At 40.2% G+C, this 25,512-nt stretch overlaps 1 protein-coding gene and 1 non-coding gene across 4 annotated transcripts in view; both read right to left on the reverse strand.

Moving 5' to 3' along the window:
- Window positions 1-25,512, reverse strand: part of LOC141463991 (poly(rC)-binding protein 3-like) — a 149,173-nt gene that overhangs the window by 50,701 nt on the left and 72,960 nt on the right. For all 3 annotated transcript variants that reach the window (XM_074146700.1, XM_074146702.1, XM_074146703.1), the window contains 3 exons: window positions 15,020-15,185; window positions 1,414-1,437; window positions 1,287-1,319 (listed from right to left, as the gene is read on the reverse strand). In XM_074146700.1, the coding sequence (XP_074002801.1) occupies window positions 1,287-1,319; window positions 1,414-1,437; window positions 15,020-15,097 (135 nt within the window). In that variant the 5' untranslated portion in view covers window positions 15,098-15,185. The remainder of the gene's footprint in view (window positions 1-1,286; window positions 1,320-1,413; window positions 1,438-15,019; window positions 15,186-25,512) is intronic.
- LOC141464201 (U7 small nuclear RNA) lies at window positions 7,349-7,405 on the reverse strand. Its single transcript, XR_012463254.1, has one exon. It is a non-coding gene; the product is annotated as a U7 small nuclear RNA (small nuclear RNA).

Below are 25,512 nucleotides of genomic sequence, written 5' to 3' on the forward strand. Positions count from 1 at the left end.
TTACAGGAGGACCAAGTTATCATCACGTGGGGACATTGCCTCTTAGTTCTGTGCTGATATAAAGAAGCCTGGTGATGGCTTCTCTTCTGTGCATGCAATTTATATCCAAGGATATCTGCCCATGATCATAATTAATAATTAAAATGAAATGTGTTTATTCAACTGGCAAGATTATCTAGTATATTGGAAACATTTTTTTCTTGTATATTTTTAAGTCTTAGCAAATCTACTTATGTATGAAAACATGGATGAAAGCTCTTATCATCAAAAAAGGAGCTCTGAACTCAGCCCACCTACCAATGAACTCCCTATTGTGTATATTTAAAGATGGATCTCAGCAATTTTCTTTACTACAAATACTTTGAGATTTCCCTGCCACAGACCTTCTATCAGTATAAAACAACACAGCGGCTGACAGAGTAATGTACTGCATATTTACCAGAGCCAAATTGACTTTTCTTGAGGCATCCTCTATACACTTTGCAGTCCTAAAGTTTTAAACAGTAGGATTTGTCTTTTGAGTTATGCTTTTAGCACTTGCTTCAAAGAAGGAAAATTGCATGGATCTCCAGGTAAGATGTGCTGCTTTGCAGGACAAGCGTGGGTCTGTAACCTCTACCTGGGCATGATCCTCTGAAGACAGTGCAGATTGCTCTGTGGCAGGGAAAGAAGCCTGCAGACACTGCGGAGACTGAGGTTTATGCAGAACCATGTTTTAGTTCATCTTTTTATGTTTACAGCCTTTTCAAAGGATGTGAATGGTGGGTGTGCAGGTCTACCCTGTCCACATCCTATGCACAGCTGCAAAATGATGAACAGTTAAGGCTTTGCCGAGACATGGCAGAGGGATACTTTGGCTTAAGCAAATCTGGCTCCAGGTCTGCTGAAGCTTGTGCCTCAAACTTTACACAGCATCAGTCTGTGTAAAGATTTTGGAAACTCTCTACCAAGAGGCCGAGCCATGCGCTGGACTGATCTTGGTATGCTAAAGAAAGATACTGTGGTTTTAATGCACAGAATCATGCTGGCTAAGCTGTTTCTGAGATAAGACAGCAGCAGGCATATTGCAACGGGAATGAAAGACTCCAGACTGCTGCGGCGATAAGGAGGTTATATTCACAACAATGTTTAATTTAGGCCAGCGCATTCATACACCACCACTTGCAAAGAATAGTGATGTTAAATGAACTCCCCACTTGATGGCAGTGTCAGTCTGCGCACGCTGAATTTCCCTGTTATCTGAGCTGGAAAAGAAAGGCAAGTAAAGACATCGAGGTTTGTCTTACCTCCTCCCTCATCTTCTTAACTGTCTCACCTTTCTGTTAAAGAAACAGAAAAAAAGTTAGCCTGGGCTGATGAAGTGAACTGATATACAATATTTTGACATGAAAATAAAGAAAGTAATTTCCTGACCTTTCCGATAATGCTTCCAACCTCCTGAAACAGAAAAAAAAAGACCGTGAATGATACGATTTGCTACAGAGGAGCATTTGCTCTGCTCCTAAGCTATTTCACTATCACTTATTTCAAACCTGCAATGTGAAGCCCAGTCCCCTTCCATTGTTGCTGTATACAAATATGTCATGTTAGATACAAAGGGGTGGACTAAAAATGCAGCTTTGCAGCTTACTGATTGTGCAAAACACCTTTAACAGAAACTATCTTGTGGTTACAGTTCAATCCCGTTACTATAAACACAGATAAACCTCTATCAGAGACTGAAAAGTTCAGAAATAATAGAACTGCACAACCTGCTAGAGAAAATGGGATATAATACAAGCATCAAAATAATTGCTGATCTCCCTGAGGCCAGGCATTTACCCTCTTTACACTATGTAATACCTAGAGCTGAATTTCCATGCTACCGAGTGTTATTGCGTAAACACCTGGTGGCCTGTCTTAATCTCCCTATTAAGCACTTACAGAACAATAATTGCTAATCACTTTTTAGGGATTTGGGAATTGCTACTGGGCTCCCACAACCTTCCATGAAGGGACAGAAAATACTAAGAAATGTCAGTATGAACATACCATAGGGGAACAATTGGGCAGTTCTGGCATAATCCCAAGAGTTAAAAACTTAGTGCATAAAACCAACAGGTAGCAAAAATGAAGCTGATAAATCTAAAATGAATAGTCTGGACACGTTACGCTAATCATGCAGGTGTGACATCAGACTGGAAATCATCTGATGGAGAGGACACCAGCTAAAGGAAAACAAACTCCTCTCCTATACTCAGATTGGGAAATCTACTTCAACGGTTAGAGACTGTCTCACATGGCTAATCTGTCCCAGACATATGATATACAGTTGTTCCACACCCCTCCCTCCCGCCTGCACCAGTCTATATACTTAAGTCTGATCCATCCTGAAACATAGTCCAAAGAGTAAGATTTAAGAAATTGTCCTCCATTGTTCTATCCAACAATGGACTCATGATAAAGTGGTATTAACTTTACCCTGATGTAGAGGACTACCTGGATTGTCGTTAAGAGAGCTATTTCTCACCAGGATGTTATTTATAAGCTCATAATATGAAGCTGCTTGTCCTCTCAACTCCTCACATCCTGCTCACCAAGACGTAAAGACTTTGCAGTGAGAAGAAGACCTATCTCAATGAATAACTTTGGTATATGATTCCTTTGCACTCTCTGCAAGTCTGCAGATAACACCAGACTAGGGGGAACAGTCAATACACTACTGGACAAGGCTGCTATTTGGAGTCACCTAGACAGGCTGGAGAAATGGGCTGAAGAGAAACCTTAGGGAGTACAAGAAAGTCAAATGAAAAGTCCCATGTTTGGGGTGGAACAAGCCCATGCAGCAGGACAAGCTGGGTAAAAACTTGCTACATACAAACTGGCTTTGCAGAAAAAGTCCTGAGGGTCCCAATGCACAACTCCAACATGAGTGCATCAGCAGTACATCCCTGATGAACCAAATGCTGGGTGGTATTAACAAGGGTGTAGATAGCAGGCTGGGACAAACGATTCTTGCTTTCTCCAAGAGCGAGACCATGCCTGGAGAACTGTGTCCCATTTTGGGCTCCTAGTACAAGAGAAACAAGGACACACTGAAGGGAATCCAATGCAGGGCCACCAAGATGGTCAGGGAACCAGAGCACAGGACACGTGAGGAGAGGCTGAGAGAACTACGTTTGTTCACCCTTAGGAAAAGAAGACTTAAGTGGATCATATTGTGGCAAGGATAAGGAAAGCAAGTTGCAACATCAAATTCCTACTCAGTCTGAGGAAAAAAAATTTTACCATGAGGATGGGTAGACACTGGAATAGGCCCCCAGGGAGGCTGTGGAGTTTCCGTTCTTGAAGGTGTCCAAACCCAGCCTGGGCAAGGCCCTGAGCAAGCTGCTCCAATGGGATCTGCTTGATTTAGGAAGTCAGACTGGAGACCTCTGGGGGACCCTTCCAGCCTCCATGGGTCTGTGATTTTTCAAGCATGGCCTTATACCCACTGAAGTCAATGCCTAACTAGCCACAAAGTTCCTCAACCCAGTGAGGCTCCTTGTCATATTTATTTTAAAACTTTACTTTTTCTGTTTCCCATTTCCCATTTTTTATTTCCCTTCCTACTTCTCTTCCACAATGGGATTCTTCTCTCTTGTATCTACTGACCAGAGAACAGATATTGACCAGACGGGCATTGCAAATATTCCAGAGGTATCGTCTTTGCAAGCTGTACATCAGCCTGCAAGTTCTGCTGGCTGATGTACAGTAGACCTTCACACGTTACACAGCTGTGCGACTGGCCTTGGTAAAGCTTTCTGTGTCCATCTGGGATGATGAGACCTCTGTACATCTGCACATACCATGCAGAGAAGCAGCTCTGTGAGAAGAGGAATGAATGAAGCAGACTTGCTGCAGTTTTGTGTCTTGTGACCAAACTATCCCGTGTCTCTTAATGTGCGGGTTTAGGTCATGCCTTTTCCCCGCAGCTGAGACAGCCGTACCAGCATGCTGCATAGGCTCTCTAATGGGGTGCAGCTTTTTTGTTAGCAGTGACACAAATCTGGGATAGCCCTTCCACAAAATTATTAAGATCTTACTAATTTTTTGTGTTATCACTCTAACTCTGACAACCTGCCTGTAACTGTTGAATGGGATTAAACAATACAGGGAATAAGACTCTCAAGGATGGTAAACCTTGGGAACTCCTCATGTCCAATATTTCCTATCTGCCCACTCAGCAAATTCAGCAGTTTTACCTTGAAAACTTTTTCCATTCTTCTCAGTTGCAGCTTTCAGAAATAACTTATTTTGTAAAACAGATTCTTAGGAGGTAGAAGGACCTTTTGCTACGGGTGAGCATATTGTGTTTCAATTGCTATGGGCAAGCAATTGTATTTCAGTCTGTGGTATATTTCCAGGTTTCGTGTATCTGAAGTTTCATTAGAAGCTGTAGGCCTAGTCTTGAACCTGCAAGGCTCTGCCAGTATACACTTAGTATGAAATCTGTCCCAATCCATCTCCCAAGTCTGTGGGAGTTTTGCTACTGATTTCAGTGGGGACTGGAATTCTACCTGACTGATCATCACCTTCTTATTACCAAAAAGTGCAAGCTCCTGAAGAACTGAGAGAATGAACAGTGTCAATCCCACTGAGAAAAAATATTTCAATGAAACTGGTCACCAGTTCCTTGGAAATGTCACTGTAATGCTACGGAGTACTTCAAATCTTTCCCTCCTCCCAAGGATAAATTTAAAGCTTATTCTATAATAAGGAAGTTTCAAAACGCCCAAGTAAACACCACCTCTACCCCTGCGCTGGGAGCTGGGATTCTGTTTGAAATGTGATTGAAGGTGCAGGGGGAGAGAGTGAAACATTAACTTCACATGGATATTCGTAATTTTTCAGAATGTTTGATCTATACAAATTACTAAAAAAAATTAAAAATCTAGAATGGTTCTAAATGGGTCACTTCAGACTTTTTTTGTGCCTTAGCTGTTTCTAGGAAAGCTCCCATAAGCACTGGTGACAACAGATCACGTATTTAATTATGATGAGAAACCTACTTCTGCCATATATTAAATCAGAAGATTGTTTATACCTCATTCTCAAAATTACCAATGCTCCTTCATCAAACCTTTAATGTTTCTTTATACAGTACAATATTTGTTTCATATAGATTCTTATATCACCCTAAATTACATTTAGTGCTTAATGAGATACCTAACATCATATTTATGACACCCAAGTTTTATCAATATTTCTCTCAAGGGTTACTTTGAGGGCTTGATCTTTTTCAGAAAATGTTTCTGAATCTGCCAGAGACTAAACTGTGCTGCAGTTAACTGCATATGACTGAAAGGATGGGACGTCTGTCACCTACATCAGTTCATTAAAAGTTAGGAGTCTAGTGTAAGCCAGGCACACAGCTTCCTCTGCAGCCTGGGGAGAGAGATAATGGGGGATGTTTTGTTCCTAAAAGAGGAGGGAAGAAGTGTGCTCCTGAGGGTTTCCCTTTTCTCCATCTGCAGTAGAAGCAGCCTAGACTGACACTAACATACCTGAAGCTTGGTGATAGGAATCCTACAGCTGATGTCAAATTCAGCCTCAGTGTGGGTCAGACAGGATCTGATTTAGCTGTCGTAGCAAATACTGCCTGCTAGAATATACTAATAGCTCTTGAATTATTTGCTGTTTCCCAGTGCTCAGGAATATAAACTAAAGATAAGTATTTATGATCAATTTCAGATGGATTTATTGACTAACCATCTACTTGCAAACACAGTGAGAAAATTAGTTATATGACAACAATTACTGGGTTCATATAATCACACTTCAACAGCTGATCGAAAAGCAGTGCACAACAAAAAAGAAGTTATAAATGGGATAATTAAAACTCAGAGAGAGAAAAACAAGTCCAAGGCAATCCGGCAGACTGATGTCAAAGCTAAAAGTACTACCCAAGCTGCTTGGCCTCAACATATAAACACCTGCCTGTCAGAAGCAGATATGGCACAGCAACCGTGCTGGATGAATAGGATGCCTCCTAAAAGCTGCAAGTGTGTGAGTGCCTACATTCACCGATACATATGCACACACCTGACACCGCCCCCCCCCAATTATATATTTGTGTGCAAAGTCAATATATACATGCACGCACCAAAGAGATAGATATGAACTTTCCTTTGAGAAAGGAGAGCAATTTGGGGGACCTATCTAGCGGTTCATCAAAGGGTCTCGAGTTTTAGATTATGGAGAGTACCCAGCCCGGGTAATGCCTTCCAAAGGGCATATCTCCAGGTGACAGTATCTCAAGCAGGACAGCCTCACGTTTGGGCTCCAAGAGCGTCCTTTTAGAAAACCCCAGGAAAATTTTAAATGCACGTGCTGATTTCAGATAGCCTGAAAATAAATCTTTAGCCTGGGGAGCTGAGGTGATTTATGTCTATGATTCTCTTTAGTATGCCATTTCTAATAAAACAGATAAAATGACAAGAGGTGAACCTCATCAACGCACTGAAAGACTGCTCAGTATCAGTGAAGTATACTTCTAGCCAACCACCCAATTCATTGCAGATAACTTGAGGAAAGGCAACGGTAAAAACAGGAGATGCTTTCTTTCATGCTGAAATGCAGCATGTTATATTATTTGCATATCTCATTCACATGAATGGGGTGAGTTTTACTTTTAATGAACACTTGGGGAGCCGTGGCCCCGTCACAGAGCAGAAAGCTATCTCTGCAGTTTTTGCACCATCTGTGGTGAGGGCAAGGCAGCACCAGCAGAACAAAAGGTGGCGGCAGAGAAGTCTGTGAGCCAAGGCATTTGCAGGGGTCTTGATGGTGCGGATGACTAAACAAAGATATAAAATAGACCGTAGGAGAAAGCTATTTCCTAATCAATTATCTGGTGTGCCTTTTGAATTAGAAGAGAAAGAAATTAGTCATGTTAGGAAAACAAGAGGCTTAACAAATGGTAACAAACCTTGGTGTAAAGATTAACCTTTGATCTGTAAACATAATATGCGAAATTCCACCATTTTTCTAAGAGTGAGGCTAGTTTAATAATTACTGTGGCCCAGGAAATCAAAACAAAAAACCTAGCTATTCCAAGACCTTATAAAAGCACAGGCCTTGCTCTATTACCATGGGGCATCCAGCTTCCATTATCGGTACTACAGGGTGAATGGAACACTAAACTCACAGCAGCCCCGAGATAAAGCCATGTTGAGAAGGAAAACCCTTTTAAGAAATAATATAAGAATACATAATTTCACCCCAAAGCACAGGCCACATCCTAAAGCCTGCAATTCATTCAGGCAATGCTTTGATTGCATACATCTACCTGCTTTCTATGAGCAAGGATAAGGTAGAACTAGTAGGACTGGGCTCTACAAACAAAAAAGCCTGCTAGAAAAACATTGAAAGAAAAGAAATACAGCCTTCCATGGTGGGGAAGCACATCTGTCACAAGACAAGGAGGGATCCTGGCAACAGCAAACAACATCTGCACTGATAAAGTTTTCTAGATCAGCACCAGTTGTCTTTTGCCATCCGTCAAGAGGCATAACATAACCCAACTCTCTCTCTCGGCCTTGTTCTGAGGATAGAGTTGCTGATACTTGTGTAAGATCATGAAGATGCTTGCATGGAAGACCCCAGAAACATGTTCCATGAAGATGTTCTGAACAATGTGTTTGCATGGAGTGAACAGCGCATCAGCATTTTTCAAAGGCTGGCAGAAAAGCCTTAGTCAGTTTCGGGAAACATGATGTCTACCTCAGGGAACAAATGGCTGCCTTCATTAAACTGAGAGTCTGATATGTGTTCTGGGATTATGTGGGATTAGCCTCACTGACCCAGGAGATCTCATGTTCCTAGACGATGCTTCAGTAGTCACTGTCTGATGCTAGGAGGCCTGATTTAGTAAGGCACTGCAGTCCAAGCCCTTACTGAGACAGATCTCATGCTAACCAATGTGGTTGTGTATGAGGAAACCTTCAAATTATGGCATTTCTGCTGGAGATGTCAGTGTTATGAATCTTCCACAGGTCCATCTACCATTTTTTGGGCAGCTGCGCCAATGGGCATTTCTCATTTGCTTTTTGATAGCAGATGGGTAACAAACATACATTCAATTTCACACTAAATCTCCTTGCCTTCCCTCAAAAAAACAACTCAAAACCCGGTTTTGTCCCTCTGCTTGTCCCTCCACCTGTGACGCAGAAGCAGCAGCACTGAGTCAGCTGCGTGCCTTCTGCAACCTCAGTTCATTACAGCTGTAGACCAACGAGGAGATTCTGTTTGACTGAAGTGGGAAAATTCAGCTATGGAGACTGTTTTGGGGGACATACAGTGCCCAGGGGCTGGGGGAAATAGACTTCTGTCCTTTCATTTGATTTTTTAGGCTAGTGAGAAACTCTCAGGTGTTACTACAAACACACAAAGAAGAGATGCATCGTGTGTTGTGTATTTGCACGCAGATCTTTGTTCTATGACTAGAGCTCTTAGGTACCACAGTAATGCAAACAAACAAAACAAGAACTATAATAGCAATAGGCAGGACAGTCAATCCTCATAATACCCTGACAGTGTTCGTGGAAACTAGAAAGAACAGAACAAACATTGGCTAGGTTGGCATTTTACAGCTCAGATTAAATTACTGACAAGGTGATTATTAAAGCTACTTTGTTGTATTCTATATTTTAATAAGTAAAAAAATAAAAGAAAAACATGGGGAAGGAGAAGGTCATTACCTTTGAGATAGGGAAAAATTACTTCTGTGCTTGCCTCACAGTCTTTCAGGGGGCAATTAAGCAGGCACAAAAAAAGCGGCCACTAAAATAAATCCCTGACGCTAATACTATATTATCTATACTGATAAAAATTGTAATCTTCTCCATGATTTTATTCTGTCTGTATTCAAGCTGTTAAGTGTGAGCAATCACCTTAATAATTCTAAATTTTCTTTCTTTTTCCTGTAAAAGTTCTATATATAGCATCATAAAATAATCACCAACATGTCTGAAAGTCACCACTGAAGCTGGATGTAAGTCTGCTGTAACCAGCCCTCACCCACTGATCCTGCTGAAACCATTGGGAGATAGAGTTCCTAATTAAGCTGTAAATACTGGAAGTTTAGCACCTAAAAATGAAGGCACTCATAGGGTTTTGTTCAAACCTGAACATTTGACTGCAGGTACATTTTTCTAATTCAGTACTGCTGAAACTATTAGAAACACATCATTGAGCAAATGGTATCAGGGAAGGAAAAGCTCCACTCAGTCATCATATCTTTCTTCCATCAATGCAGATTATATATCCTACATAGTACATGTGCTGCTCTTCCCCAGACATGTTTAAAATCTGCTTAGGAGACTTCCAGAACCTCATAAAAATCCCAATACCAGGAATTTCTTTTGGGATTCCCTTATTAGGATTTGTTTTCAAAAATGTATTTGATCCTCTTATTTCCAGTCACAAGCACTTGTATCATTCAAAATAACGACACTCCATTACACCTGTATTTATTCTCTACAGGTATTTATGAGAATGTCTGAAGAAGCTAGACACAGTCTCCTCAGCCTCCTAAAACTTGGTTATTTTTCTGTGAATTCCCCCTCTGCTCCGTCTTCCACATCACTCATATGCATGGCACCTGCTGCTGAGCACAGAACCGCAGGTGTGATTTTGCCAGAAGAACAGTAAGGTAATTACCGCCTCTGCCCCACAACGCGCCAAGGCTACACATCCAAAATTGCATATGCTCTTGCTGCAATAGCTTGTCTTTTCAACCCAGCATATCCCAAATGTGCCACTCTCTAGACACTGCCACATCTGATGCCTTTCAGCCTTTGATGCTTTCCAGATTTCCTTCTCTCACTGAACATGTATCTTCTAAATTACCTTCTCCAGTTAATTGCCTCAACTCTCCAATTTACACCTCTCAGTATCTGGCAAGAGTCCTACATCCCTGCCAGTTTTCCCTTCCCTCCTCGATCTTACCTGTAAATTATTTCCTTGTTCTTCCTAACCATCTGACTTTATTAAGTTACTTTGTTTTGTATTTCTGAACTCCTTCCCCTTTCTCTAAAAGATTCCTTGGACTTGAATATATTAATATATTCTACTTCGGTTTCTTGCTGACTTCACTGCACCCAATATGGTTTCATTGATAGATACCTTCACGCGGTTCCTTTGGAAATGATACATCTTTTTCTTCTGCAGGTTTGTACTGGTGGGAGGAAGCAGAGACACTTGCACCACCACTACGAGATGGAGACCAAAGTGGATTCATGACCCCGCTGCCCCTTCCATGCTGACACATTTGAACATTTTCTCTTGATCCAGCTCACAATCACAACTTTTAAAACTCCATTAAGCTGCTATCCTGAAACTCAACATCTTTCTACCAGCACAGTCTCTTTACCTTTAAAATTAACCTGTAATGGTGAGTCTCTAGGGTCTTAATCAACTTGTTAACACTGGCTGTGTACAAATCCAAACCATTCCAAAATCATTATCCGGTATAGTCAAAGTAGGTGCTTTTTCAAGAGTTATTTCTTTCTGGACATGAACTGACCAGAACAAGAACAGGAGCATTGCAGATGTCAAGCACTAAGGTATGTTAGCAGATACCTCTGGGCAAGGTTACAATTTTCCACAATCTTCCAACCTCATTACCTGTGGCAGTAAGCAAGAAAAAAAACCAGCCACAAGTCATGGGAATAAAAATTTCAGCAAAAGGTGAGCAAGGCACGATAAGAGAGAAACATCAAGCTCCATCAAAGACCCTATAACATGCAGATAGCCAAAAGAAGGCTGATTTTGACAAGAATTAAAAAAGGAAGAAAAAGTTAAAGGCACATTTCTTTTGGAGCCTGAGCTCTGTCTCTCCTTACAGAGGGCTCTAGTAGCTAGGGACTGTTTGCCCATGAATGCACACACGCTCAGTTTGTGTTCCTTAAGCCCTTCAAAAATGTTGATCTGATCTGGGTAAATGTTGCAACTTTTGCATTTGATGGAAGAAGAAATATTGCAATCCCTGCAATATTCTAATCCTGCCCAGAAATTACCCTTTTAAAGAAGACAAAGGTAATAAAATATCTGTACCCATTTATGCCTCCACCCTACACAGTGATTTTACTTATTTTACTTCAAGAAACAGCAGGAATTGGATGGAAAACACAGAAGTAGGGCAATGTAAACAGCCCCAGCCCATATTGCCTGTTTTTCTCTACTGAAATGCATGAAACAGCTTTATTCCTTAATGTGGTGCGTCTTTCTCATTAATAAAAGATGAAAATGCATCTCTGCATTATTTAATATAATCTACATATCCAACTCCTGTACATAGAATCATAGAATCATGTCGGTTGGAAGGGACCTTTAAGATCATCAAGTCCAACCATTAACCTAACACTGCCAAATCCACCACTAAACCATGTCCCTAAGCACCACGTCTACCCATCTTTTAAATGCCTCCAGGGATGCTGATTCAACCGCCTCCCTGGGCAGCCTGTTCCAATGTCTGATAACCCTTTCGGGGAAGAAATTTTTCCTAATATCCTACCCTCTCCAGAGCAACATTCAGGTAAGTCAATCAAAAAGGTCCTGGGCAGCAAAGGCTGCAGTGCCACAGCAGCTTTATGGGATATATTCATTTTTGTCTAACTTGTCCTTAAAAACCTCCAGTGATGAATGCTGGGGCATTCTCCCTTCTCCTCTTCTCACACATCCGCATAAGAAGCTTTTCCTAATTTTGCTTTTAAAATTCCCTGCAAACAGAGACAGTTGCTTCTCTGTGGATGTGAAGAACATCTGAGCACTGCCCTTGTAGCGTACTCCCTAACACCTCCCCTCTAATTCATCGCAAGAAAGTATGAGAAATGCTCTGTGTTGCTCCTGGCTTCTTTTCAGGGCTGTCACACTATCACAACCTTTTAACTGATGCAACATGGTGCAAGATGACAATTAGGTCTTTCATTTACACTGTCACACACTCTCTGAAGCTCTGGCTCAGGAGGACACCTTTCATATCAGGCCCTGGCAATATTTACCCTGAGGTTAACCTTTTATACTTCGCAGTGGTTAGCTTTTTGCCGGGCCCACACAAGTCTTTTTGCTGCTTCCACAGATAAAAAAAGTTGTTGCCCTCCCTTAATATCATATTTTCTGCCCTGAGAAAATCAAGGCTGTGCCTTGCCTTGTTGCCAGCCAGCTGCTCCCAAATCTTGCTACACTGCGGAGGAGCAGCTGAGCTGGTCCTCCAAGTAGCCACCCCAGCTTCTTTGAAAGGAGGCTGCACAAAGCCTCCTGGCAGGAGCTCAGCTGGTCCTACAGCCCCTCTTCCCCAGAGCAAGATAAAACAAAGGAGCTGATGAGAGATGTCCTACCTGCGGGGAGGCACTAGCCCTGGGTCTTGTGGAGCTCAGGACCGTTCCCATCTGTTTTCACCCGGCACTAATGTTGGCTTTGGTTTTTGCTACTTCTTTTGTTTGTTGTTGTTAAAGATGGTCTTTTATTCCCTACCCTTTTGCAGAGGTCTGCCCATTCATACATACCCTGATTTTTCCATCTGCAGGTACAGAATTTAGCTTAATTGTGTAATTAAGATGTCCAACCTTGACTTAAAGCCCCTATACAAATCACATGAAAAGTACATGCTGAAAATTTCCTAAGTCTGCAGCACTTACAGCCAAGATAACTAAGCATGGTAGCACAAGTTATGGACTTTCAATCAAAATGAATGTAAATATCACAAAGCACATAAACCTTCCCTATGCAAAGGTACACCGGAAATAAAGGTTTAGAGACAAGTTAAGGTTAGTGGGGATAGACCGTCATATTTCCATGAAACACATTAACAAATAAATAACTTTAAAATGATCTTACTGGTACAGTTTGGTACTGTTATTTCTAAAAACAACCTTTTAATTCCCCTCCTCTCTTTCAAGTTATGATCAGTTATTTACAGCCCACGCTCTGTTTCAGTTAATTGTTTTGTCTAGAAATACTAATTAGAGATCAGCAATTTCCACTGACGTCATTACCACAACAAATCTTAAGGAAGAGCCTAGAAACATGTTTCTTCTTTTTCAGAGGCACATGGAGCTTTCAGAGTGACCTTCTCACACTGAGTTCATATTGACTCAGACATCCTTCATTCCTCTATACTAGCATTTCTAATTCACAGAAGTGACATCAAAAAACCCATAAGGGTCTGACTTTTATCACCAAAATAAATTCTGATTTAATGTACACTTTGCAATACTTAGGCACAATAGGATACATGATTAGAGCACAGTAGAGTTAACCGTATGCCCATTGTGCCTTGTTAACTGAGGATGCATGGTATACCTCCATTTAAAATTTGAACTTTGTAGCTTTTATGGGTTTAATTTACACCCTTGGGGCTACATATGCATTGAAGATTGGACATATAACATTAGTTACTGTTAAAAGTGGTTGCACATACAGTCATCTGTTTAACATAGAAAATTAGCTTTTTCTAATTTAATTTCTGATTACTTATCTTTTGTTTCAAAAAAACACTAGCCCACAGTTTAACTGAAATGTCCTGAAAATGATAAATACTTGATTTTTTCTTTAATGGCATGACTCTGAAAGAAGCAGAGCAAAGCACACCTAAGCACATGGGAATTTGGTGGAAACTAGTAGGGCTACCAGTAGGGGTATAAACCCACCAGGTTAAGGATGTGTTCAAATGTTTTTCTGGATTGGGACCAGAACCCGGTAGAATCAATCCCTAAGATCTAATTTTCAGTGCAGACATGCGCACAGATTTTAGGTGGGTTTGGTAAGAAGAGACTGTTATTAAATTTGTTTGACAGATCCCTATTTAAGATGCACATATTACACACCAGATGCCTGCCTGAAGCTGAATGTTTCAAGGGGAAAAAAAAAATCAAACAAAATGGTTTCTGAGAAAATACATAATTTGATCTAGCATATTGCAACTTTTGAGTTTTTTAATTTGCAAATTTAAACTGTTACACCTCATACTTCTTAGCAGCCCCACCAGTAAAATAGAGAGATACTTTAGTCTCCTACTTGTGCTATGGGTATGTCACATGGGTGTTCATGCCACAAGTTGAAAGCATGCACTGTTTTAAAATGTAAATATATTTTTAGCTATTAAGTTAAATTTCATGAGTAATAATACTTTTTAGATTTATATACACAAATTCGATCTCCAGAATTATACATATATATTCACTGTCCATTGTTAAGAAAGACTCAAAACCATCTCCTTTACATAACATTCATTAATTAAGCCTAAAAATGCCTGGTGTTGCCTGACGGAAATAATACAAACCAACCTATGAAATGTGTTTTTTAATTAAAAGCCCATTTTGTGATCTGGCAATGTGAAATAAACAGCTATCAGACTGTTAAGTCTGACAATACTGAATTGGCACTTTGTCTATGGCACAGATTTCACACTTATCTGCGTGCTTAAGTGCTGCGCTGGCCAGAAATGAAATGATAGTCAGCCTTCCAAAACAAACCCACAGGGGACCTGGACGAATGCTTGGTATATCAGGGGGTTCTCACTAATAAGATGCTACATCAGACTAACGAAGAACCATCCCATTTGCATTCAACAGAAATAGACAGCACTTCTGTGGCAATTACTTCACACGTGTCAAAGTTCTAGTGTTTTAAAAAAAAACCCTGCAAAATCCCGGGAATGATGAGAAAGGCAAGCCGTATGCAGGTCAGCCTTACTTAAGGGCCTGCCTAATTTGGCCAACGATCAATGAAAGAACTCTTTTTTTGTTGCCTCTGGATCTGCTCAAAACGGCTTCGTTACAAGCAGGGTTTGTTCCGATGAACTTGGGCCGCAGCGCAGACTTAAGTATGATGCCTTGAAAGGCAGGGGGTGATTTTTCAGACATGGTAATGGTGCTTTTGACTCAAGTTGGAGGAGGAGGAGCAGACCCTCTCTCAATGCCACTGTCGGGCTCCAACAGTAACTGCACACACGCGTGCAATACACAGGCAACTGCTGGGGCAACAGAAAATGCTTCACCTTGCCATGCATGAGAAGGCGTATGGTAAGTGTGACATTGAGACCTCCTTCAGTCACTTTTGTGTCCTTCGTGTTCATCCTGGCCTTGTATCTTCAATACTTGAAAGCAGCTTCGTTTTTCTTTTTTTTTTTCTTTTTTCTTCTTTTTTCTATTCACTTAATCAACCTACGACGACAGAGAGATAAAAGAAAAAGTACCATTGAGTGGCTGAAGCTACTCTGAACTGAGAATATCATGTTGTACAAACCAATTAACATTCCTCCCTTTGATTTTCTGGACTACAGTTTAGTGCTGAAAGAGCTCCTTTGATTATTATCCCTCCTCAACCAAGTCTTTAGCCCTTCACCAATTACAAATAAAATCTCTTTTGAAACCTTAACAATTCTTTTAACTTCCTGTATTTCAAAGCTGAAAGTACAGAACACAACAGAGTAAAATACAATGTTTTCTTCTAAAAACCATTTTCTCTCTGTTACTTTTGCAGTATGTATATGCAATATATATATACACATATGTATTTTACACCCGCCTGGTGCTGTTTTCATTTCTCTCCCTGTTACTACCTCTTTCTGTTTTTTTTTTTTTAATTTTTTTTTAACTCTTGCAGAAGAGATATTTTTGTTTTCTCTCCAGCAAGAGAGAAATTAATTCTGAGTCTAAACACTGATCCCTGCCAGCAGCAGTGGATGACACATTATCAAAGACATCTGAGTAACTAAAAGCCACTTGCTGCTGTAAATCTGGGCACTGTCTGACTTTGTTTTTGTCTATCAGGCCCAGAGGTGGCTCAGTCCCTCAAAGGCCAAAGCTGTGTTTCAGCCCTAAGTAGAAGGAAGATTTTTGTTAATTCCAAATGACAAATTGCAGATTTTCAGTCATTTACAAAGCCATAAATATCCTAAAATATTCATGAAAGCTGCAAGGGCTGGCTTTGAAGGGATAAACAAGATGCATTATGAGTTTATTAATGCAAGGATGTTTATCAGTACAAACAAAGGTGGGGGCAGGAAGGAATATTACCAAAGGCAGGCAAATTCCACAGTAGAAAAGGCTTAGAGACTCCTTATTTGATTTTGTCCTTTTCAGGACTATCTTATAGAGCATAAAAACCTTAAACAGACATCATGCCCCTCAGTAACCATCTCTTATTAAGGACAACCCTATTAGCATTGCCATCTTGGAGCTTCCCAAAAATTTGGCTAGCTTGGGCACTGGCTAATAATCACCCCCAGTGACAACCATTTTGTGGCTCAGATAGTACAGCAGCATCCCACCAGGGTTGGCAGGCTGTTGTCCCCTTGTGGAGACTGCTCAGGCATGAGTCCAAACTACTGGAGGAACCTACAAGATTGCTCCCCTGAAAACGTAGGCAAGTAGCATCACGCAGACTGTTTTATCACCTGATTAAACTCCATCTTAAGAGCCACTAAGCACTGATATCTTAAACCAAAGTAAAGCCCATCTCAGCTGAGCATGTTATCTGTGAGAGAAGTCAACAGCAATGCTTAAAGAAAGAGCATACGACACATGCATGGAGCCATCCCTGATAGACTAGCTCAGTTGCCAGCAATCAGTGACTCAGGGTCTTCTGAGAGACTGCATCCAGGCCAGCATTTTCAATAGCCATTGGTGGACCAATCCTTCATGAATTGTTCTAATCCCTTCTTGAATCCATATTTCTGGCATCTAAAAGTTCTGGTCTCACAGATTTGTTATTAGTGAGGGGAAAAAGTGCTCCACTTTATTTGTTTTAAATTTGCTGACTGTTATCTTCCCTCGTTAGACATTTTCCCCTCTGTATGTTATGTGAAGACCACCCAAGAATGTCACTCCTCTGACAGCTGATGCTTCTTGCTTCAGCCTGAGCCTGCGAGTGGCCAAGCCACTCCAGAAGTTTTTGCCACTGGGAAATACACTGGAGGATGAGAGTTTTCTTTCAAGTCTCTGCAGGAGTACTTGGGGGCCACACAGAGCTTCTGTGCCTCTGATGACTACAAGAACAGGAGGGAGACGTGCTTGAGGAGCAGAAGTGAAAAGAAAGAGGGGAAAAGAGCAACTTAAAACTCATCCATCCTAAAATTCATAAGTTGCAACCACAGAGCAGCTCCCATCTGCCTGCTCCATTGCTAGGGCTGATCTTTCCTAACCCAGCATGGACTTAGTGTATTTCATACCCTATGCTCTATCACCCAGACATAGCCACTGAAATAAATCCCCTATATTCCACATCTCTAGGCTTATCACTCATCTTCCACATCACCTATCTGCATGGAAGAGAGCAGAAGAGAAGTGCCTGGGTGAGAAAGCAGAAAACAGAAGCAGCCTGGCCATGCCTCTGATGCATGATACATGCAAGAGGGTGAGAGGAAAATGTCCCAAGGCAGCCAGTATGAAATAAAAGAGGAAGATACTGGGCTGTATTGGGCTGTATTCTGCTTCTTTAAGGTTAGACCAGGATTCACAGCAAAATCTGCAAGTGGGTGTCCATGACAGTCTCTTTTGACAAGTGCAGAGGGAGAAGCACAGGAGGAGACTGTGATAGTTCCCAGAGCAAGGAAGGGAATGGTCCCCATGGTTCTCACCTACTCCTTGCTGCTTGCTGACGGAAATGCTCTGGCTCTGACAGCTCAAGCACTTTCTGCTCAGCTTTTTAAAAAAAAACAAACCCAAAACCCAAGTGCCAAACAGGAGCACTTTGGTACATAAACAGTAGAATAAATCTTGGCATTCTGGACTTTATGGGAGCAATACCGACCATCTGAGATCTCTAGAAACTCATGGCAGCTTGGGGTTGGAAAATTTCACATAATGGAACTGTTTCAAGTAGAAGCAAGGTATTTAAGACCTTCTGTGGACCAAAATGTAGTGATGAAGGTATTGTTATGTTTCTAATGAAATATATTCCCATATGGGAAAAATAAACCCAGGCTAGATACAGGTTTACAGTTGCCATGGCCTTTTACTGCTGAGATGTTACACCAGTATGCTCACTTTGGGAAAAATTTTGGAGGAAAGCCTTTTCCCAGATGACAAACCAACCCTTACCCAAGCCTGACCTTTTCCAGATAAAACCTGAAAAAAAATCTGTATTTTTAGTTAACGCCTTTAGAGTTTGTTTTAAAAACAGAGGTTAAAAATAAAATTCCACTGCAAATATTGTTAAAAATATCACTGCCACCTAATTTTTTTGCAGGATTTTGTCTTCGCCCCTCCTCCCAACAAGCTCAAACTCTGGCACTTGGTACTGAGAAGCAGAACAGATGTCTGGGGGAGGGCTGAGAGTGTGTGTGCCTGCAAGGAGTTAGGCAGCTGTGTAAGATACAAAGGGAATGAATTCAAAAAGACAACCTCATATGATAAAGAAGAATATGTGAAAGCTACACATATGCCATGAAGACAGAAGAGTTTTTACTATGCCAGGTCATTTACAATTGCCCCAGTTGTCCCGAGAGTCCAAGTATTCTGGTAAAACATTTATGGCTACTAACTATAGAACTATTAATTACCTGAATATTTCAATTTTAAAGACAGATTAAAATAAAATGCATTGTTGTACTTTATTATTTTTTAATAATTATAGCAATTTTTCCCTTGGGCATTATCACAAATGTGCTGGTCTAGACCTCTCTATGCATGGACATGTCAGATCATGGCACAAGAAAGAGAATGGTTTCCTCTACAAAGCCTCCTACCAGCCAGCAATGCATACATCTATTTATAAACCTACTGCTGTAATAGATGAGCACATCATGAATATTTAATCAGAAAAATAATTTCTCTCTCCTTTGCAAAATCAGCGTTTTGAACAACTACTATGTTCCTGGCTTAGGCGTGCCTCGCTGTGCAAACAGAAGGCTCAATACATAAGGCTTTCCTTCCCCAACTCTGTGTGACAAGGTCCCATGGCTACTCTCGGGGCTGGGAGTGTTGAGTCACAGACTATGAAAAAAAAAAATCAATGTGTCACACTTTTCCTGATGCCAGAGGAAAGTCAGGGGACTCCACAGGTGAACAGACAGTATAGGGCAGGCAGCTACAGTCAATGGCATGGCTGAATGCTAAGAGTGAGATTTAATGCATTTTACCCTGCCTTTAACAGAGAGCTGGCAGCGACAGGAGGACAACTGGACAACAGCTTCCCTCTGACCTCGGGACTCAGGACCAGAATGCACAAAATCCAACATCCAAGGCTCTGCAGCTCCAGGTAACAAGAAAAAAAAAGTCACGCCCAGGGAACAAAGGAAAGTAGATCCCATCAGACCGGTCTCAGCAAACATCAGATCTTGCCTCCTGTGGGGCTAAGTGTGAACTTTTGAAGACATTTCCACTGCTGTTTATCATGTAAAAAGTGAAAATTTCTCTTGAGGTAGAAAGATACATCCAAAGGCATTAAAAAAAAAAAAAAGCCTTTTGAAAACACCAATAAAATGGACACATAGTCTTATGCAAATGCCTTTTATCTGTAAGTGTGTGTTTCTATACATTTTCATTATTAGCTATCCCAAGTTGGTATAAAATGGCATGTCCTATACGCTCACTATTCACTACATAAGAACCATCAATTTTCTAACACGGCTTTTCCATAATTGTTGGTAGATTAAACGACCAAATCAACAAGCAGCTAAGCCATGTGTTCATCAGACTGCTGCAAAGAACAGGACAGTTCCTTAAGGGTTTAACTGAATTAATATAAGCTACAAGATGAACTATACAGCCAAAGGGCAGTGACACACGGAGGTTAGGATTCCACATGGCTGAGGGGATAGTGTGAGATGGCTGCCTGAAGCCTGAGACATGAAAAGTCAACATGATCCCCTTTCTTCCTATCCCTACAGCATATTAATCCCCTCCCAAGAAAAGAAGCAGACCATTGCAGAGAACATGGCTACAAAGTGCTGAAATATATATATATATGTTTCAAATCTCTAGGGCGAACACTTCAGGCATGCAGGATAAGAAAGCCTTTGACTCCCCAGCAAGCAAGGATGCCAAAGATGAATAAAACCAACATAGTACCAAGGTAGACATCAGGCAATTGATCTCTGAGTTTAAAGCCACAATAAATTATTTGACATCAGTGAATCTGCCAAGAAAGCAACTCATCTGGAAGATCCAGAGGAATGAGAGGGAGCAGGCAGAGAAAGAGAGTGCATGGGGTGAAATGGGACAGAGCTGCACAGTCACAGAGGTGTGCTGGAAGGATAGGAGATGCAGAGAGGAGAGAAAGAGAAAGGCAGGGAGAAAGAATGAGCTTCAGATGGCTGATACTGAGAATAATGTGAGAAGAATCAATGTGGAAGTAAGGACTGTCTGAAAATGTTCAAGGAGGAAGCCTTAATCATATGGTTATTAAATCTGAGCCTGTCAGGAAAGATTAAACTGGTCAGAGCACCCAGCACAGCATTCCCTGTGCTTGAGCCTCAAAAGGGACTCTTTAACCTAATTATGGTGCTTCATCACTATCAACAGAAAGATGTAATTATGAAGAAAGCAAGGAAGAATATGCAGATAAAATTAAAAAGAACAAATTCCAGTTGTTCCACTGGAAGAAAAAAACATTATAATATAGAAAAAAGAATGGGGGAAATTACAGTGACATGCAGCAGAAGACATGTCTAATTTAAATGAGGACACTTAAACCCAGTCATCTAGTTCCCATGTATCTGTAGGTTTAGAAAAAGAAAACTTCAATAAGGAAAACATGAGGATATCCAGTTTTTCACAGTAAATCTATCATTTCCATAATATACGGAAACATCCCAAATGAGGGGTAGCTAAGGAGATGATCAAGCCATAGGGATGGGGGCAGAAAAAGACAGGGGCTGAACAAGGAGACTAAGACATGAACAGAGTAACTTAAAGATGAACAAAAAGAATTATCATTAGTTATGAAGAATTGGAATTTGGACAGTAACAAACTGAAGTTATGAAAAAATAGTAAAAAAAGACAGTAAGAATGAACAAAAAAGAATGGAGAAAACTGAAACATGGGAAGCCATGAAAAGGCTGTAGCTAAGTCCTCTCGATCAGAAGCCTCCAGGTGGAGGGTGACCTCCTGGGAGTTAGAAGCAGCACACTGCCAGGGATCATGATGAGAGGAAAGGACCTGTGCTTTCAGCAGAGCTGAATTCTTCGGGTACAGATTTATGCTACTTACATTATTTTAGTCTTTCATTTAAGCCAGAGGGAATATAGAAAAGGAGAAAGAGAATGAAAGGAATGTAAGAAAATTACTACAGGACAAGACTTGATGACATTATCAATATAAATCGACACATTCAGCCATATACGTAAGGTTTAAAATTAAAAAAAGCTGTCTGCCACAGAAAGGTTCATGCTATCAAATGAAGAAATAACTACTTTGCTTTCAAGTTCTTTGATAAGCTAAGCAGTTATTATCTATGGCTCTTCACTTGAAAGTAACGTCTCTGGATGTCAAAAGACTAAACAGTGCAATTATACAGAAAAACACTGCAGAAGTTAAAAATACCCTTCACAACCCAAAATTAAATCAAAAGCATAACTAGCTACGGTTGTATTATTTTGTTTCAAGGAACTTCTTTTCAGAAATGGTGAAAAGTGACAATGATCAGCGGCTATTTACGGTCTCAGCTGTAGCAAAAGAAGAAGACTGGACATTTGCTAAACATACACTTCTTCAATTTATGTGTCAACTGAAGGATGAAGGCATCTGCTCTTCCGAAAAGCATATCATTGTGAGGTTACTAAAAAAAAAAAGGTCATAGTAACGTAATGGTAATAACGACAACTCTTCAAAGGATTTCTCTCCCAATAATAAGTATTTGGAAAAACAGAAATCGTTTTGAGCAGAAAAGTGCTTTGAAGCACTCCAGTTTTATACAGAAGCCTCACCAGGAGAATCTGATTAATGAACAATAGCTAAGGAAGCAGGTGCAGTATTAACCTTTCTACTTTACCAGTTTCATCTCCCAAATTACCAGCGAGGATTGTACACAAAGGAATGAGATTATACATTTTATTCACATCCTTATCATTTATATCCCAAAATAGATTTAATGTTAATCTCTAACTCTTTTAATGAAGTGAACAAAACCTGCAGACCCTGGCTCCATTAAATCATCATATCTTGGTCCATTTTAAGTAAGTTGATAGTAGGGATGGATTAAAAAATGCAGAAATGAGAAAATTAATTCTTTATGTTAGCAGGACAAAGGGGGGGGGGTGGTGTCGGTAAAATGTGTTGTCACTAAAAAGAGAAAATAAGATAAACGAATAGCTCAAGATGAGATTTAAACAAACACTAGAGAGAACAAGGTTTCAGAAAACTCATAAGTCACATGCTCAAAGAGATCTAAATGGCAATTAACTAATTGGAAAGTAGCTGAATATGGGCCACTGAAAGAGCATCAATTGAGTATACAGGTATACTGTATACTCAAAAATATGTTTTACAAAAATATGGGTAAAATATTAGCTTAAAAGCCAAAGGGGATTAAAGAGCAGCTTATTATTCCACCAGTTAACAGCTATCAACAGAAGATAGTTACACACTTTAGCAAGCAATGTGCTCCTTCTACTAATTACTGTAAAAATCTCTATCTCTGATATGCTAAACTCTGTAGTTACTACAGATAACTGAAAGTAGCAGGTTTGCCAAAGACATGAAACTGGTAACGAAGTAACAGTTTAAAAAAATAGCAGAACAACTTTTAAAGGCAATAGCAAGAATAAAAACTGGCAAGACTCCAGGAGTGCTGCTTTTGAATGTAATTTTATGAAGCATGTAAAGTGGCACTAGATTTTCCTTGAGGGATATGGTTAATGCTGCTTTGTCAGAGGAAGAGCCTATCCTATCTGTAGTAGCAGCTGCCCTTGTTGTTCTCCCTAAAATGAGAAATGCCCATACCTTTACAACTAACATAGCTACGTCTCATTTGCTGCAGATCACTAGATGTCAAATAATCTTTGAAGAGAACAGCAAAATATTAAAGACTTATTTTTTCTGTTCTCAACTGATGGATGTTTTGCTGCTGAACTTGACGTATATGAGTTCCATTCTTTCAATGGACCACCTTTCCTCATGCTGGTCAAAAAGCACATTCTTCAGTCAATGGCACTTGCTGTTCCTTTTTTTAGTTATTAAAGGAAACGAACAGCAACGTATTTATTGACTCTTCTACTTACAACAGTTTCTGTAAAGCCTTTTGAGTAAACAATATGGCACTGTGAATTTATTACAGGAAGAAAACTCACAGAAGCACAAAAAGACTATTGTCTCAATGTTCACAAAACTATTTCCTAATATCAACATTCAATGATTAATTATTTATCTAATATGAATTAATATCAAAATATTATGCTGTGTGTGAATAGACAGGTACACACTTGGCCAAGAGTTACCCCTTTAGAACACATCACATGTCAAACAGGTAATAAATGCTATCAAATGCTTGGAAATCAAGTCTCAGAAAAGCTGTATAATGGCCTTCAGCAAATGTCAAATGGATCTGGGATCCTGAGGGAAGTAAGTAATTTCCGGGCTATGGAAAACACAGTGATTCTTTTGCCAATGATATCTTCCATCTTTCTAACTATTTTTTTTCTTTCCTTTCTGTAATTATTCCAGAAAGAATTACCTTGGCAGGAGTGCAGAGAGCATCTTTACAGTTTGTCATCAACTAAAAAAAAGCACCAGAGTGTGCATGTCAATACTTTGTACAGATCCACTAGTCAACTAGCTCTCCTATGTATATGAAAAAGCCAGTAGCAATCAAGCTTGCTACCCTGAACTTCAGAAAAGCACACTTTGATCTCCTGAGAGATCTGATTGGCAGGGTAGCGTGGGAGAAAGAACTGGAAGGGAGAGGGGTCCAAAAAAGCTGGTTGACATTCAAGGATCGCCTCCTCCAAGCTCAGGAGAGGTGCATCCCAAAAAAGAAGAAGTCAGGCAAAACAGCCAGCAGGCCTGTGTGGATGAACAAGGAGCTGCTGGACAAGCTCAAGACCAAAAAGGAGGCCTATAGAGGGTGGAAGCAGTGACGGGTAGAATGGGCAGAATATAAAGAAACTGTCCAAGTGGCCAGGAACCAGATCAGGCAAGTGAAAGCCCAGGCAGAACTAAATCTAGCCAGGGACATCAAAAACAATAAGAAAAACTTCTATAGATATGTCAGGGACAAAGGCAAGACTAGGGAAGTTGTGGGCCCTCTCCAGAAGGAAACGGGAGACCTGGCCTCCCAGGATATGGATAAGGCTGAGCTACTGAATGACTTCTTTGCCTCAGTCTTCACCGGCGAGGGCTCTAACCACACTGCCCAAGTCACGGAAGGCAAAAACAAGGGCTCTGCGAATGAAGAACTGCCCACAGTAGGAGAAGATCAGGTTCCAGACCTCTTAAGGAACCTGAAGGTGCATAAGTCCATGGGACCTGATGAAATCCACCCACGGGTCCTGAGGGAGCTGGGAGACGAAGTTGCTAAGCTGCTTTCCATCATATTGGAGAAATCCTGGCAATCTGGCAAAGTTCCCGCTGACTGGAAAAAGGGGAACATAACCCCAATATTCAAAAAATGAAAAAAGGAAGACCCAGGGAACTACAGGCCAGTCAGCCTCACCTCTGTGCCTGACAAGATCATGGAGCAGATCCTCCTGGAATCCCTGCTAAGGCACATGGAAAATAATGAGGTGATGATCTTTAAGGTCCCTTCCAACTCTAACCATTCTGTGATTCTATGATTCCATGAAATCATTCACATGTTCTATTTCCAAGATATTTTAAGTGAGCAAGATTTATATACATATATAAAAAGATACATTTAAATTTGGTATGCATATATGCATAGAATATGGTTAAATGCTGGAAAGTAAGCATTTTTACATGATAGATATGGACAAATGTTAAAAGATTACTGGGGCATGATCTAATATGCAAACACTAAGAATAGTATGGTTTTTTTTAAATGACATTTTTATCTTTATTAAAAATAGTCTGACATATGTAAAGAAGTATTATCATTTCCTTTGCCAGTACATACAAGAGTACAGATAGCTTCTTATTGATCAAAAGAAAATATGTCCTAAACCAGTAGACTGGTTCAAGAAATATGGGAGCTTCTTTATTGGGAAATACTAACACCTCAAGTATGTTCTCAGTGGTCATAGAATAAACAGATATTTAAATATATTTTTATTTTTATAATTCCATCAATGTTGAAATGACATCTACCTTAGAATACATATTTGTCTAACCTATTTGTAAATTAAATATTTTATAGACGTATCCAGTTCAGTAAACATGAGTCAGTTGTTTCACTCAATCTAGTGTAAAACATGGTTGTTTGTTAGCGATAATAATACATTTCACCTTATTAAACAGAAAAATATTATATATTGATATAATTGAATCTCTGACACAATCAAGCAAAAATAGCACATTTGTAATCACCCTAATTATGTTATTTACAAGGCTGTGATTTGAAAATCCATTCAAGCTCCCTAGATGAATAAAATA

This window comes from Numenius arquata, chromosome 4 (assembly GCF_964106895.1).
Source record: "Numenius arquata chromosome 4, bNumArq3.hap1.1, whole genome shotgun sequence".
Classification (NCBI taxonomy): domain Eukaryota; kingdom Metazoa; phylum Chordata; class Aves; order Charadriiformes; family Scolopacidae; genus Numenius; species Numenius arquata.